The sequence below is a fragment of the Macrobrachium nipponense genome, chromosome 18 (genome assembly GCF_015104395.2).
Source record: "Macrobrachium nipponense isolate FS-2020 chromosome 18, ASM1510439v2, whole genome shotgun sequence".
In the NCBI taxonomy this organism is placed as follows: domain Eukaryota; kingdom Metazoa; phylum Arthropoda; class Malacostraca; order Decapoda; family Palaemonidae; genus Macrobrachium; species Macrobrachium nipponense.
This window is the reverse complement of record NC_087211.1, coordinates 37172529-37189186: the sequence shown is the minus strand read 5'-3', so window position 1 is coordinate 37189186 and position 16658 is coordinate 37172529. Positions and strand designations below refer to the sequence as shown.

Genomic DNA, 16658 nt, shown 5'->3' with positions numbered 1-16658 from the left:
TTATTTTCCAGGTAAGTAAAGTTAGATGAAAACTGAGGGGTTGAAAATAACTCCTAGGAGACGTTATAGATGGTAAAACATTCCCTTAGAAGAAATTTATATGCCTTTTGCCAAAGTTTGTCATTATTTACGTTTATTCAGAGAAAGCAATTATTTTTAATTCGTTTCTGGTTTTCTCTTTACAACTCCCAAGATAATAAAAACGTTAAATACAACCAGCTGAAAGCTATAAAGATCCATAATTAAAATCTAGGATTTATTTCATTTTTACAGTAACCTGCAATCGTAATTGCGGAAACAATTTGCTCTTCATTGCCACTAAAACGGGCAGGAAGAAACCAAATATGGCGACTTTCACATCTCTAACAATGAAGTGACACAAACACGTCTACAGCTACTACAGCAGGCTGACTTTAGGCAATTGCTCTCTCTAACAAGCATAGGCGACGGAAGGAACCTGAAGGCCTCTACGCAGACACACCTCGCGGTAAGCCCTCATCGCGTCGCAAGGGTCTGCGGTGCCGTAGCACATCTGGACGAAGGGGTCGGGATCAATCACTCCCCTGCAGTGCGTGGAAAGATCTAACATCACTTGGCACATTACAAAGTGCTTGGGCGAGAAGTCAAAAGGATGAGCCGGACTGATGGCAGAGCTTCTGCAGTGCTGGTTCTCCTGCCATGACGTCACGAGTTGCTGATAGGTGGTCGCTCTCCTTCCGTTGGGCATCAGCCAGTCATTTCCAGCTTCACCGTCGTATGTTCCTAGTAATCCCCCTACGTGTCCAAAAGTCCATCCATTCAGTTCAACTGAAATGTAACCGACTTCCCGCCTAATTTGTAGCTGAACCATTGGTGTCTGTACCTCAACTTCCAAGGGCTTCTTCCATACCTTGATATCCCCTTTCTCTTCATAGCCCAATCCCATGCTCCTGCCATTGATAATGACCGTGTAATCTGGATTAACGACAACATTGATACCAGATGCTACCAGGGCGATTTTAGCGTGAGTTAAACCATGAGGATGCTCTGCTGTAAGATGAGTTGACCCGTAGGCCAAAAGCAGAACTTTGCAGTGGGAATTTGGAGCCCGCAAAACTGTGCCATCAAAGGTGAGGATTTCATGGTCTCCTACAAGCATAGCAGTGCGGTTGTATGGCGGGAAACCATGAACTACTCTACTTGGCCAGTAATATATATAAGTCCATAAGGCTCGAGTGTCTGCGTACCCTACGTACGACCAAGGTGCACTATCAAGTATGGGAAGAGGGTTATATGAAATACTTGACACCGCTTGAATTAACGAGGTTGCAGGTTTGCGCAGAGGGAGCAGTATCTGTATGTTGCCGTCCTCTAGTTCCAGGGCAACTATCATTGACCTTTGCACTGATCTGTATACTATAGTCTCAAAAGCCTGGACAATCTGGCGCCGCTGTATAAGGAAATGAGAAAGTGTCATGATATCTTAAGACCTATCATTACAATTGTGTTGAGACATCTTTTTCAGTTAAAATTTCAAAATATGCCTTACATGATGAAATTAATCTCCTGAAGGTAGTCAATAACTTCCTTCAACATTAAGGAAAAATCGTACACTCTAACAGGACTTACAAAATCCAGCTGCCGAAGGATCCACTTGGTGGCGTCTTGTACCTCCGGAAGTTGGCTGAGATATGCCCTGAGGTTCTGGAAATCCTTTCCTAATGTTAGGAGCCCGTCCGATATAACCTGCTTGCATGCTGCTAAATCCTCAGGTCGAAAACTTACCATACCCTCGAGTCCTTCCTTCAGAATCCTGAAGAAAGGAGATTGCTGGATTCTGCCTACCAAGTGCCAGAAGTCTTCTGGTACTTGCCCCGTTTCATAGAAATGGATGTATCTTCGTATAGCTGTTGGAAAAGACAATAGTTCTTTTAGTTAATTATGTTAACACCTAGATTTTTCTTCAACATGATGATCACATGGCTCAGTTCATAATGATGATATAGTATGATATAAATAATTGTCAACAAAATCATGAGTGTTACAGGAAAAGGGCTCTTGTCAAATACCAAACTATGAACTTTCATTTAAAGAAGACAAGCAACCTACTGCATGAAAATGAAAGAAAATCTGTATATATCTGGAGCTTCTGTTTCCAGTATATCATTCAGTTTTCTAGTGTCTTCATATTTTGAGTTGCTTATGCACTTTTGCTTTAAACACAGTTGGCACTAAATGTTTTACATGTCATGAAATTCAAAATAAGCATTTCTCTCTCTCAGTCTCTCCCTCACTTTTTCTCTTACTGATTAGCCAAATGCACTCCGACCAACACGTATTACAGAATCCTTTTTAACTCATGCCAATTCATGCTCTATAAATGAACCAAAAGTAAGGCAGATGATAACATAACAATCAAGTTTTGCTGACTTCCTCTCAGAGACCATTACAAATTTTCACCAGTCCTTCAGGTGACTCCATTCCTATTTTGAGCATCAGTATCTTTAAGACAACAGACCTCATCCAAAAGAGAAAATATATAGATTTGGTGCTGTCGATTTGAGTATGTTATATTTTGTGCATAATTATACACCAGGTTTTGCTTTTCTGAGTAATCCTAACTACAAATATTGGCATTAATTTTAGTGACTTGCCATAAAATGATATGATGGAATAAGAATAGTCTTGTAAGGGCATAAAGCTCCTTCCACACAAGGGACAAATGCACGGTGGGCAGACACTGTTACCAATTTTGCAGGTGGATGGCGATCATGAGTGTGGTCCAAGTCATAGGTTCGCCTGCCTGTGCCTATTGCCTCCCTTGGACTAGGTGATCTGGTAACACTGTTTAAAAGCGAGAGAATTACGAGCAAATCCGAGTGCCCATCGCATCTTTCCCCCTAGTGTGCAAGGGGCTTTAAACTTTCTTTTACCATCAATGAAGAATTTTTCCAAATCACCAAACTCGTTGAAAAAAACAGAAACCATTTTAGACACAGTAGCCGTCCCGTGATGCACCACACTGATCAAGTGATTCCAGAAAGCGTTGTACTTGACTGCCAGCTCGTAGGTGAGTCGGTTTCCAAAGACCAGGTATCTCACGCCTTCTATAATGAGGATAACGTGGTCGTCCAGCTCATTATATATTACTGATGCTTCGTGAAAGACTTCGTGCCACAGTCTGGATGCTTCTGCCAAGGCTTCAGAGGTTTCAGAATCAGGAGAAATCACTTCCTTGTGCATGGCGGACAGCCAGGACCTCATGGCTTGTGAAGCCAGGGAAAGTTGTGCTGTCCAAGTTTTCTGAAAAGGGATAAGTAAGATGGAGGAGAAACTGGGTCACGTGCATGTTTAACTTACATATATGCATTTCTTTTTAAATCTTCTATCTAAACCTATTCATTTATCTTGAGACAGGTTTTGCTGAATGTTACTTTTACCTTGTCATACCTCATCTTCAGTCTTTGCTTCTTGTATGGGTCCGATTTCTTTAGTAACAAATTTAAAAAGGACAAAAATTTTAGAAGAATGGAGAGAACAAAAAACCATTTACTCCCTATAGGCTTTATCGGCAGAAATAATAAAGAAATTAAAGCACAGTAGTAACATTAAGTGCATGAAATTTCAACTGGAATGGAAAATATAACACTTACTTCACTGGATATTCTAGTTCATTCTGTAACAGTATCATACATAACAGCGAACAAGAAAGGGCATCTCTTTTCACTCGAAATTATTAACATACCCATTTATGATGAATATATTCATACAACTCTTACTCAGCCTAGCTTAATTTCTCCAAATAGGAGTAAATTCACTGACAATTCAATACTTGACCAAATGTTTAGAATCAACTACTTTCAAATCAAGAATCAATGCGGCTGACCAACTAAAGTTGGTATTTGTATTTATAACCTTGGATGGTCCTAAACTATCAAAAATTTTAGTGTAATTCTTAGCTTTCCTACCAAAGAATGTGGTGTTTACGGGTCATATCAAAGAAATTTTATGCAACAGTTGATCATTCCAGCACCACCCTTAATCAAGAGATGTTTGACGTCTCTCAACAGTATATATCCCATTTATTGAATTGCCATCCACCTATATGCCATGAGGAACTACGTGTCTGTTATCTCCACTGTCTTAATTATCATTTTCTCATGAACAAAGGCTACATGAAATATTAGTGCAATAAATACATTCACTTCTCTTTCAAGGTTTCCCGACTTTCTTGACAAAACCAACCCATTGCAGTACAATTATTATTATATAATTCATATGGATTACTAAGCAATAATTCATAAGGCTATCATGGTCATAAACGTGTATACCTAATATACACATACTAAAAGCAACAAGTTCTCCAGAGAAGTCATTGCAAATTCCTCTTGATAATGATCCTCAGCTGAAATTCCAATTACTTTTGCATTAAACATACTGAGAAGTTTTCTTTTCAAGGATTTAATTCCCCTTACCTCAATAGCACTAATTTCCTTGCTATCATGCCGTAGATCAAGAACTATTATCTGACTTGGGGTCACCATTGCTTGCATGAGGAGAGCAGGCTTGCTCTCTCTCTTTCTTGGGCCTCCAGTCTGAAGGCGCACCTCGGCTGTCTTCAGATCAGGTAAACCTATTGTCATCTCATGAGTCTTGCCACTGTCTCTGTTCTTCAGCCAAACCTTAAGGACACCGGGCAAGCATAGCTGGGCATGTATGTTGTGGTTTCCAGTGATCCTTGAATGTGATGCGACTATCATCTTCACCCCACCGCAGGTAGAGCGGTCCTCTGTGGCTATGGTACCTGATATTTCTAGCTCTTTCTGGCCACTAGAAGCCAAAGAGAAGGTCCCAGCCATGTTACTGTTGCTGATTTGGTCTAGTTTTCCTGATAAAAAGATCACAGGATGCTTGGTTATGGCTGTATGTAGGAAAAAGTCGAAGCTAAATGCATAAGGTGACCGTGCAATAGTTAGTGTGATTTTTGGAGTTGTCTTCAAGATCTGTAAGCAACAGAGGATGTCTTAGGCTTTGAGATATACTACATTTCAGGCATACATCAAATATATCAGACACAATCAACAAATAGTTTAGATATTTTTCAGGTAAAATTTCATTTATTAAACTTTGTGTCATTAAAATCTAAGGCTGCATAAGACTTAAATAGAAAATGAAAATGTTTGTCATTTCTGATGTGAAGGCTTACTATATTTTACTTTCATTAATGTGCTATCATAATATTTAAGATCATTCAAGCCATAAATCCTACTGGTACTTACTCGCCCACTAGCAATGATCTCAATATTTATGCTGTTATCCAATAATTGCATGGAAGTTATGGTACCAGTGATCTTATCCTTAGAGTCAGGTAGTATATCAACAATAATTTTCCCTTCCATCCTGGCCCCTCTTTTTTTATACTGAACATCAACAGACATCTCCCTTTTCATATTCGGATGTTTGAATTGGCTTATGATCTCTAACTCTTCATCCACAAATGACCATGTGTTTGGAGTCTGAACACGAAATTCATACTCTGCCAGTGAACTACTTCCGTCTGGAATGATCCTCACTATGAATCCTGCAGGTAAAGTAGTTATATTAGCATCCAAAGTTCTTGATGGCAACTGGAATTTAAGATGCGACCCTGTTTGATGATTTCGGTCATAACGGATGTGGTACAACCATCTCTTGGAGCTACTGGTCACATGAACTCTCTCAGGAAGAATGTGAACATTGAGAACATTTTCTAAAGTCTTTAGTAGATCTCTGATGGATGTCAAGTCCAAGCTGAAGTCAAAAGTCCTTAGTACCTTCTCAGGAGTTACAAATACTTCAACGTAAGCACTCTTAATGGGTGTGTCAATTTCAATGGTCCATAAAGCATTGAAAGAATATTGTTTCTTGTTCAGTGCGACTGTAACTTCAATAGGCTTTTTCAGTGAAGGGGATTTCATCCTCATCTAAAACATAAGGCAGTTGTTAGTATTTTCATTTTTTCCATATATTTCTTACATTTATTATTTGCCAGTGAATTTGATTACTTATGATTGCCAAATATTGAAACAAGGCCACGAGTCTCCCTCAGAGAGCTAGTAAGGAAATTTATCATTGTGAAAAGCAGACAAACCATCTCATCACTTAGTGAATCTGAGCAGCTTTTCCTCTTCACTATTTATGCAAAGACCCCAAGAAGAAAACTCAGACGAACACTTCTTGATTTACCTAAAATCTAATTTAAACTTTTGGCACAAATATTCATTATAGCTTTACCCACTGTAAAATACCAGTGGGATTACAACCATATTCTTAATCATTGTATGCTAATACTTTTACAGTTAAAAATAACTTTATTGTAGACAAACAACCTGTTGATATGTCTCATAGTGCTGTGAAGAAATCAGAAAACTGTACTGGTGAGATACAGAATCACCCTTGGCCCATTAATAGTGAGGAAAAGTATTCTGTCACGAGGCTGTATGAGAGCCAAACTAGGCAATTGCAAAGGAAACTATGTATATATACTTGATCTGATTCCCTCAAACTGACTCTTACCTTTACAAAAACTTCTCCCAGACCGGCAACTGTTTGGCGTTTTACCTCCAGCTCAGCAGATGTTTTATCTCTATCAGGTAACTTTATTTCCAGTTGAGAGCTCAGCAAATAATTGAATCGGCCAGCTAGATCAGTCAGCGCTGTTTCAGTAGACAATCTATATTCTTTGGTCTCCAGAGAGTTAAAAATAGTGTCCGTTGTCAGCCTGATAGTATTCCTTTCCTGTTGGACAGCAAAGTCCGTGTTGAAGTCAAAGCTCTTTTGAGGTGTTGTTAAGCTAAATTGTACTGTAGTTTTCTCAGATTGTCCGGCAGAGGGAGGTTCCAAATCTATTCCAGCTTTGAATAGGTAATGGCTTCTGATCAAAGTCCATCCTCCGCTGAAATATCAATATTGGTCCCAGCAATCAAAAATAATGAAAACTAGACACTTTTTTTAACAAGCAAAGAAAGTTCACATAATTCATGAAAAAAACTAAAACTTTACCAACATAAATGATCATTTCTTCCCAGAAACTCTTCATAAGAAATTAAAAGTATATAAATCAACAGATGATATAGCCCAGGTAGAGATTCCTCATAATATATTCTGTAACTGTTGCCACGATTGCAACAACTGCCAATTTGTTTCTGGAAATGAGTAAAGTAACAAGCAGGAACACATTCTTAGCATATATCCTTTTCTCTATCTGTAGGATATCCTATGACCTTACTACTCTGAATGTGCAGATTATTGTGTTAATTGCAACTATGTGCTTATGGCCTGAATTCAATAAAAGTTTTTGGTTGTTTATTATATCACCTATTCTAATGTAAAATTGATGTAGGAAATGAATAACACATTGATGTTACTAGCAGATACCACACCCTATCCTGCTGCCCTCCAGACTAAATAATATGACAAGGATGCAGCCATAGCTGTTAAATATAACATTAATTTAATTACACTGTGAAACTTACAATATTCTATAGCATTCCGAACTCGAGTTTATTTTAACGACAGTTATCTCAGCTTCAATTTTCCGTGATGGGTCTTTGTCAGCATCCCAGGAAAGTTCACCCATGGCCTTCTTCCGGGAAAAATCAATGTCAGTAAATCCTTTCGACCTCACAGCTTCGTGGGTATCTGGCCTCAGAATGTTATCAAAACCAAGATGAACAAAGTGATGACCAATGGTGAGATTAACTTTATTATTAATAATTTTGTAGAGCTGTAGATGGAAGCCATAGTTGATGAAAGTTTCAGCGTCTATTTTCCATTCAATGGCAAAGAGAGGTCCTGCTTCACTGTTCAGACTGAGAACCAGAGCTTGTTTCTTTTCAGCAAATACGATTGTTGTAACCACTCTGTATGGTCCTCCAAATATGGAAGAGATGCTGAGATTTGCCTGGATATGTGAAACTTTAGAAGTTAGGAGGAGAGTGATTGGCCCACTGCAATGGAGGGTAAGTTGGTCACCGAGCTTAAGAGAAGTTTCTATGGTGTAAGAATGAGGTTCATGCACCACTGCAACGCTTTCAAACTGGATCAGCCTCATATAACTTGGAATTTTGATCTAAACAGAAGAGAAATTTATATTCTGCAGGATTAAATTTCATATCAGTAAATAAATGTACTAGGAAAAATATAATTTATTTTGCCTCAGGATTTAAGAATATTTATTTTACAAACTTTTGATTTAGCACCACTGAAATTTTTTAACTTAATAAAGTATAGATATTCATTTTTCCAGTGAAGTAGAAAAATTTGAAGAAATGCCAGTAACAACTTACCAGGAGCAGAGTATGATATGATTCTCCTAATTTGGAATGCATTGCTTCAAGATGAGTTATTAGCCTTTCTGGATAAGTTTCCAAAATCTTGAGTAGAGAACCCCATTTTAATGGTCCATTATAAAGACTCCAAACCAATGTGTAATGAGTGTTGCTAAAAATCCCTTAAAAGATGTGAAGCAATTATAAATAAGAGTAAAATTCTTATAGCCTTTGAAATTAATATGATGGTCTTCTTAGCCTAAGCGTTACAGTAAAATGAGTTGGTTGTAGATCTTTTTAAAGAGTAAGCGAATTATATATTCAAAAGTTATTGCCCTAACGCTAGATATTGTTATCATTATTATCAGGGAATGCTGATGAAAGTGGCAGTAGTTGTGACAATATTTGCTAAAGAAAATATTTCCAAATACAGAAAAGTATGACCATGATTGCCTTTGACTTTTATAGAGGCATACCTTTTATCTGGTTATCAATGACATTATGATGATTTCTTTGTAACAGATGTCTTCCATCAATGGCAAATATCATCTTCCCTCTGAAGAATACTTCAAGAAAGGAAGCATATTCCATTGCAGAGACACTCACTGGACGAACAAAGGAGAAAATCCTCCATTTTGGGGTGAATGCCTGGAACTCAAACTTATGGAGGGATATGGGAAGAAAGCTCATCCTTGGATTCTTCTTCATGGCAAACTCAACTGGGAAATGGATATAATCAAATCATTACAATATGCCCAGGTACCGCGTTCTGGCATATCTTAACTTTGACTTAGTTTTCCTGCTTTAAGTCAACAATGATTTTTTCATAACATTCACACAGCATAAATTATTAGTAAGTTTTGGAAATGCTTACCTCTATAAGTGAAGTCTAAGAAATCATAGAAGTCTACTTCAGTTGCAAAGCTGACGTTTACAAGAACTTCTTCGGGTTTATCTTCTTGCGCCAACTTTGCAACCAAGAAACATGACTCTGGTGGAAACTCATGTAAAAGATTATGATAAAAATTTAGTTCTACATATTTTTTTGATCCTGATGACTTGTCAATAAGTTCCCACCTTAATGCTCTTCCAGTGTGTCTGCCATTTCCAGTCACATGCCCAGATATTTCCACGGATTTTTCTCTCTCTCGGCTAATAGCCTGAAACTTGCCATGATAATGTTCACGCAACCTAGGGTAATTCCAGAAGTAATTGAGATCTAGGATTCCATCGCCTATTCTATAGGTTGTAGTACCCTCCAGGTATCCTTCTAGACCACTGCCATCTTCTTTTAGTGTCATATTTAGCCTTTCACCAAATTCATCTTCCTGAATGTGAACATCTAAAATATACCCTCTCAGAGCTTGGTGTCCACTTGCTCTTTTGATGTAAGATTTGAATGTTGCAGGTTGTCCAAAAGGTATGCCCTTGTGAAGACTTGGGTCAGGGAGGTCATATTCATTGCATATTTTGATTCCCCAGAAGAACCCATTTCTAGGGCAGAAGTCCCCTCTTAGTCTAACATCGTTCATGTTTCTGGGTAAAACCCTAACTTCAACTCCTTTCACTCTCTTCATAAAGTACGTTTCACTCTTAAAGTTTAAAAATTCTATCTTCTCTGGAAGACTGACTTTGAATTCAAAATGAGCTGGCCCTTCTTCCTGCAAACTTAAAGAAACTCCCGAATTGGATGAAGCCAGATTCTTTGCTTTAATTCCATTCTCAGCTAGGTATGCGTCATAACCAACAAATCCATCCACTTGCAGAGAGAATGTAGGATGTATATGTAGTATATTTCCACTTTTTATCCGCACAAGGTTTTCAAGATTTGTTTTTGTTTTCAAACCAATTGCACCAGTTACTTCAAGCATTAGCTTTAATGGGATTCCTTGAATTGTTGGTAAGTGGTGTTGCAAGAAGATATGGCCCAAGTGTGCATTGTCGACATTCAAATTTGCCAAGTTCAGAAGAGCTTCCTTTAGACATAAAAAGAACCTTTGAACATTCATCTCTGCAATGATTTTATTTGGGTCAAATGAAAAAGATCCATATGTTGCTTCTTGATCATTCAGCCTAGCATACATGTCTATCTTAGGCAGCTTATGAGTAACATGTTTGTATATCCTTTTAAGGAAATCAGGAATATTTGAAGGGTCAAAGGACCTTCTTCGCAAGAATTCTTCTCTCAGTTCATCCAGCATACTTAGTCCTTGTCCCTCAATGTAAGGTATGGCATTCTTTATTAATTCACGTATGGAGGACCTATGCATAAGGAGTCCACCAGGTCCAAAGAGAATTCTAAGAACAGAGTCTAATCCTTCAAACCTGATGCCATATTCTCCCAGATTAACAAAAGTTCCCCCAATGGATGAAGTCAGGCTGAGTCCTATGGATTGGGGGACAAATGACCCAGGAGTATATACAATATTCGATTCAAGGCCTAGTCCTACTCTAAACTGAGCATCAAAATATGATAAATCTATATTGCGAGAATATTTCATGATGTTTAGTGTGAAGTTATTTGGAACTGCTATATCTGAAAGGTAGTAACGCAGCTTGTTTTTATAAGGAGCAGTAGATTTCTGCAAGTTGATGAGGTGACTCAGGATGAATCCTCGTACTGGAAGAAACAAAGGATACAGATAACCTTAACTTGCTAGTAATTGGAGGAATGGAGCTCCCCTCAGTGCTGCCATTCGCGTTTCTATTAGGCGCAAACTGTTTTCCAGCACAATAACAACTATAACAAGGGGTTCGGATCTTATTATTGACAGCATGCAATATATTGCCTCAAATTAAATGTATAATTCCAGAACAAAAATTATACTACAAATAAGTCATAATTGTTTTCTTTTTATTGATAATATCGTCCCCCTAATGAAGTGTGAACTAATACTCGTACACCAAATGATCTCTTGCTTCTAGAGGTACAACGTGTCCAACAGTAAAAGGAAGTACAAGGCAGTTCTTTTAAAAAACTATTACAATGTTCTAAGATTCAAGATTTTCATGATAAATGGTGGTTTCTTTCTTTTTTAGCCTAATGAAACATTTTCTTGCCAGAGACCAGCTGATAAAGTATTTTTGGAGAACATATAAAACTAGACAAGAAGTTATTCTTTTACTTTATTTCGAGTCTCTAAAGCTAATGAGTTCTCGAACTAATGTATTACTTTTTTATACATAATATAATTTTCTCTATATTAGTAAAATTTTTAGTAGAAATGCTCTTTTACATGAAATAGTATTTAGTTACCTTGTTCATTATTTTCAGGAGTGATCTTGGAAATGACAAACAGAAGATCTTTCTTTGTCATGCATCTGACTGCTACTAAATAAGAGGCAATTCGAATTTCTGTGTCCATTTCAGGATCAACGGCCAAGTGTATAAGACGATTTGTGACCTGTTGAATAACAAGAGTAATGTACATCATGAAATTCTGGTTATATATAACATTTCCCTGCTTTTTTTTCATGAGTAGAAGGTATACTAAAGAAATTCTACACACGTGGCTTACCTGATGTTCACATTTCACATTCCTGAAAGAATATGCTGCATTTATGCGAACCTGGTTTCTCACGTGTTCTGACTCCAGACATTTAAAGACAGTGTCTGCAACCTCAGGGGTAATGACTCCAATATTTCCAAGAGCTTTTAGTGATGCAATGGCTTCCTCAGTGATAAGTTTGTCTGCAGTAGAAGAACATTTCTCTTGAATTTTCTGGCTGAGGGTTTCTGATAGCTGTTGTACAGCTGGGTCTCTGTAGCAATGACGGTTGTGATGGCAGTAAACACCAACCATCGCTGCTGCACCAAGAACGGCTGAGGAGAGATTTGGATTAGATATTTCAAACAAGGGCCGCAGGGACGCTACTGAAGGCCTGTTAGGCTGAGTTGTAAGGAAGAAAGCTACTGTATACAACCCAGTGCGAATTCTTGTTGCTCTGCCACTAGTCAGTTCATTCACCATCACTTTCACAGCCCCAGGTTCATGAATGAAAGCTACAGCATCCAGAAAAAGGGACTCGAGCTTGTTGTGTGGAGAGCAATATTGTCCACTACGTATCTTCTGAAGAGTACGCTCAATATCGTCATCAGGAACATGTCTTAGTAAATGAAGTGCTTTGGACATCAAGGATCCCACATCTTCTTCAATGCCATTCATTGTCTTCTCACATATAGCTTTCATGATTCCATCCAGTTGATCTACTAAAGACAGATCCTTTTCAACGACAATGTGATCAAATAAGAGATTCCTTTGCGACAGTCTCTCTCCCCGAAGGTTCGAGATAGAGCTGGGGTGTTCGGGTGATTTATGTAGTAATTCTAATTTAGATTGCTGATGAGTCTCAATGTATTTGTAAATCCCATAAGCCGGACGTATGACGTTTTTATCATGGCACACTATAGTTGTCACTATCCCCTTTGTAATATCCATCTGGCAATGGGAACCTGATTTACCTAATGGCAGAGGAGTCTTAAGCCAAGTTACAGCAAGTTTATCTGTAGTGGGATAATTATCTTCACAGTTACGATGGTTTTTCTCTTTTTTTAAAATAACTTTTTCTTTCCCTTCTTCCTTCACCTCGTACTTGGTGGGACAAGTGCCGACGATATCAGTCTAATGAGAGAAAATGAGAGAAAAACATACTTCACTTCATAATAGTAGAAAGTCTCTCCATATGAAATAAATAGTTAGAATTGTAATTATTCCAAGAAAGTTGCAGCAGTAGATAAAAATAATCTCAAAAGATATAATTTGTAAATAAGTTATAAACTCGTTCCTTACCTCTATGTATTCAAAACCTGAATTTATGGAAGAGTTAGATGGAAGTGAAATCTGAAATGCTGAAGCTATGCCCTTCTTTAAATTGATGGACCATGTGACATCATTGGGGTGGCTGCACACATGCTGGACACGTCCATCGGATACGGCGACCATCAGAGGATGTCTCTCCAGGACTGAGGCCTTGTGAGGCTCTGATTAAGCACAGACACGACAGATTTTAAGAAAATGACCAACCTATTAGATTTAACTTCGAAAATCTTTTAACTGGTGCCTGCCTTCACATAGTTTGGTTTGATACACTTAGTCGGAGTTCTTGTTACATTTCATGTCATCAGTAACTCAAGTGACACAAAACAGGCTGTATGACAACATAAGTTATATGTTAACCCTTTATAAAAGGGAGAAAATGGATAGATCCTCAGTAATCAAGCAAGATATTCTACAATTGCTTACTTACCTACAACGGTTCCTTCCCAGACGGGGTTCAGAAGAGATATAGCAATATCACATGGGCCTAGAATCGTCAGCTTCACTTGGGCGTGCCAACCTACCGCTGAAACGCCATGCTCTACTTTTGTCATGAGGACCTCTGACAAGCCTGAGTAAGCATAGCTGTAAGTCATTCCTGGCTCATAGGATAATTTTGGTGAGCCAGAGATGGGGCATTCCATGGAACATTTTGGAAGGTCTTCATGGTCATGTGCTGTGGAAAGTTACAGAACAAGATATAAAAAGGCAGAGGGTGGAAAATATGTATGGTTACGAGAATGTATAAGATACCATATGTAAAAGATAAATTAACTGGGTGATAGAGAACAACTATAAGGCGTTCTATGATGCTTCAATTTAGTACCAGAACTGGATATTACATTTTTAGAGTTTTAGACTACGTGGCTATAAACCTTCAATATCAAATCCAAAATAAAAAAAATATATATTAATTTGGGGACAATAGAGTAAAATATGTTCTAAAACTGGTAAAGAACAGGAAGAGAAAAGAAATGGATGACATACATTACAATATAAATAATACACATAAAAAAATGGCATTTCATTGGTGAAGATAAGAATGACAGTTTGTGAAAGAATTTTTGTCAGTAGTGAACCCTCAGCTGGGACCATCAAATTTCTGGTAAAAGTACTAACGTCAGCAGTGATGGCAATAATAATAAAAGTTCGTTCCAAAGTACTTTCACCCTGCAAAACCTATACTATAGGGACCAGCATTGAGAGAGACTGGCCTCGAGCTGGATGACGGCCAGTCTAAACACAGTGTTATAAACTATAGATTATCGGTATTGCACAGAAAACAAATATATCAATACACATTATGACTGATTATAAAATGAGAATTCAACAGCACAAAAGCGGTATGATTTAGTGGCGAATGTGTGAAGTAGCCTGCTCTCCTTTGAATGAAATAATTTGTGGGCAGAAAAAATGTGCAAGTCTGAAGGTGTTTAAAATGAATTTCAGGATGGGGTCAGTGACCAAAGTCAAACAGTACAGAAATATAAAGCTGAAAGGTCAGCAGTTACATACATGAGGTAGAATATAGTTAGTTCTAGCCAGTATTATATACCCAGGAATGATTGAACATTTTAGTTTCCTCAATGAATAATTCATGCCAACGAGGGAGGATGAAGACCATCCGGGCCCCCAGAATAGATCTGATTAATTTGCAATGATCCATACTCATTGCACAGCTGTCATAAGTTTACAGTTTAACATTGTGCAGTACTTACAAGTTGTTGCAGTTTTCGAAGCTAAAGCTAAGAGCAAGAAAAACAATAGATATGCCATAGTGAGGCCTTGGATAAACTTCACCCACTTAGTTGCATGGCTCTTGCCTGACTGTCTCAGTTTAGCAGTGTAATCTTCTCCTCTGCCTCAAGCCAAGAGCGTTGACCTCCAGGTCTTGCACAGTCAGGAGGTTTTCAAGTACATGCATCTCCAGTTTCAAATCTTCCTTTAGTCATCATAAATCACTCAAGTGGTTCTGTGTCTGGCTAAAGGTTAAATTATAAGCGCCTACCTTGTTTGTTATTTTTTTCAGGTATTTATTTGCATATTTATTCAACTGTTGGTTCGTTGACAAGAATTTAAAGTGTATTTATATACGTATATTAAATAATTAAAAAATCCCTAAATGATTTATAGAACATAGAACAAATAAATTTATATTGTGTCTGTATAAAAGCAATAAAGGTATCCTAAATGGTAAACAGAAGATAGCCCTAAAATAATTCTTAAATCTTAGTCATGTCGTGTCGAGAAATGCCATCAAAAGTTTACCCCAGGATGATTCCACATATTTTGTTTTTTGTCCCAAAGTCTTGCTACATTTAGCCAGGACATCCCTGTTGGGAAGATCGACACTACACAATGAATAAATAAGTGGCTCCATCGAGCATTTGAAAACATGGTTAAGAAGGCTGCAAGTAAAACGAAGAATGGCAAAGCTCCAGGTCAATCAGCACCTTAGTGCAGAGGGAGATGAGTGAATGTCGAAACTGTTAAGGGTAATCAAGGAAGAAAGTCTGATGATAAATATATTTTAACAGAAGGGAGATCTTATGGAGTGTGGTAATTATTGAGGAATCAGGCTAACAGGACATTTGTTGAAAGTTTTAGAAAGAATACTGGATGAGACATTACAGACAATTTTGAAGACTGGTGAGCAGTAGCGTGGTTTCTTTAGAGGGAGAGGTACATTTGATGCTTGATTTATAATAAGACAGTTTGTGGAAGCGGTTGGAAGGTGAAAAAAGCTCTACTGCATTTATAGACCTAAAGAATTTCATAGAATACCAAGGTAAATTGTGTTTTGGCGTTTACGGAAGAGGAAAGTATCAGAAAAGTTGGTTGGGTTGGTTGAAATGATGAACAAAAGAAAAAGACCAGCAGTAATAACAGCCTGTGGCAAACTATAAAACTGAAGTTAGAATTGGTTTACATCAAGGATTGGCACATAAGCCCATTTCTGTTTGTACTCGTTGAGGATAGACTGAGTGAAGGAATTTGGAATGAAAATCCACGGGTATTATTATAGGCACGAGATCTAGTGATTATAGAACAAACTGGAGAATTGCAAAGGGTAATAGTGGTAGGAATCTTTTGAATGGGGTGGCATGGTCAGTCCAGGTAAACAAGTAAAAGTTATATTTTCCACAAGTCGGGGTGGGATAGTTTAAAAGAATTAGATTTAAAACAGGTAGAGCATTTTAAAGTAATTAGGCTCTACCTTAAGCCAGGGGGGAAGGTTGAAGATGAAGTTGCCATTTTGTTTCCTTAACATTTGCATTCGTTATATTGCGAGAAACATCATAACCAAAACCTCCACAGAATTTTGAACCTAGACCGAAGGTTGTCACGGTAAAATTAAGATCCACATGAGGCTGCTAATCGAACTATACTATTCCAGCTCATCTGAATTACAAATACCCCATTAATATTTTTTAAGCTATACCTTTATTTTAACGGTTGTTTGTATAGTTATTGACACAGAGAACATTTTCATATTTCTTCGGTGAACCTGATAACCGACCAGTCACCCAAATGTTATCATGCCTATTTTTAT

At 37.8% G+C, this 16658-nt stretch overlaps 1 protein-coding gene across 1 annotated transcript; it reads right to left on the bottom strand.

Annotated features, from left to right (window-relative positions):
• Nucleotides 1–242: 242 nt before the first annotated feature.
• Nucleotides 243–14933, bottom strand: LOC135196979 (vitellogenin-like). Its single transcript, XM_064223857.1, has 15 exons — nucleotides 14824–14933; nucleotides 13536–13781; nucleotides 13079–13269; nucleotides 11807–12910; nucleotides 11545–11692; nucleotides 9163–10908; nucleotides 8765–9007; nucleotides 8307–8470; nucleotides 7494–8089; nucleotides 6535–6913; nucleotides 5259–5942; nucleotides 4455–4982; nucleotides 2913–3282; nucleotides 1609–1886; nucleotides 243–1429 (listed from the first exon to the last, which is right to left on the bottom strand). The coding sequence occupies exons 1-15, from the start codon at nucleotides 14879–14881 to the stop codon at nucleotides 431–433; spliced, it is 7734 nt and encodes a 2577-aa protein (XP_064079927.1). The 5' UTR covers nucleotides 14882–14933; the 3' UTR covers nucleotides 243–430.
• Between the last annotated feature and the right edge of the window lie 1725 nt (nucleotides 14934–16658).

Excerpts from the sequence above, each read along its gene's own strand:
- LOC135196979 (XM_064223857.1), bottom strand. The coding sequence starts at position 14,881 with ATGGCATATCTATTGTTTTTCTTGCTCTTAGCTTTAGCTTCGAAAACT. Across the intron at positions 13,782-14,823 it reads TTCGAAAACTGCAACAACTT|CACATGACCATGAAGACCTT; the intron begins GTAAGTACTGCA and ends AACTTTCCACAG. Across the intron at positions 12,911-13,078 it reads CAGGTTTTGAATACATAGAG|ACTGATATCGTCGGCACTTG; the intron begins GTAAGGAACGAG and ends TTCTCTCATTAG.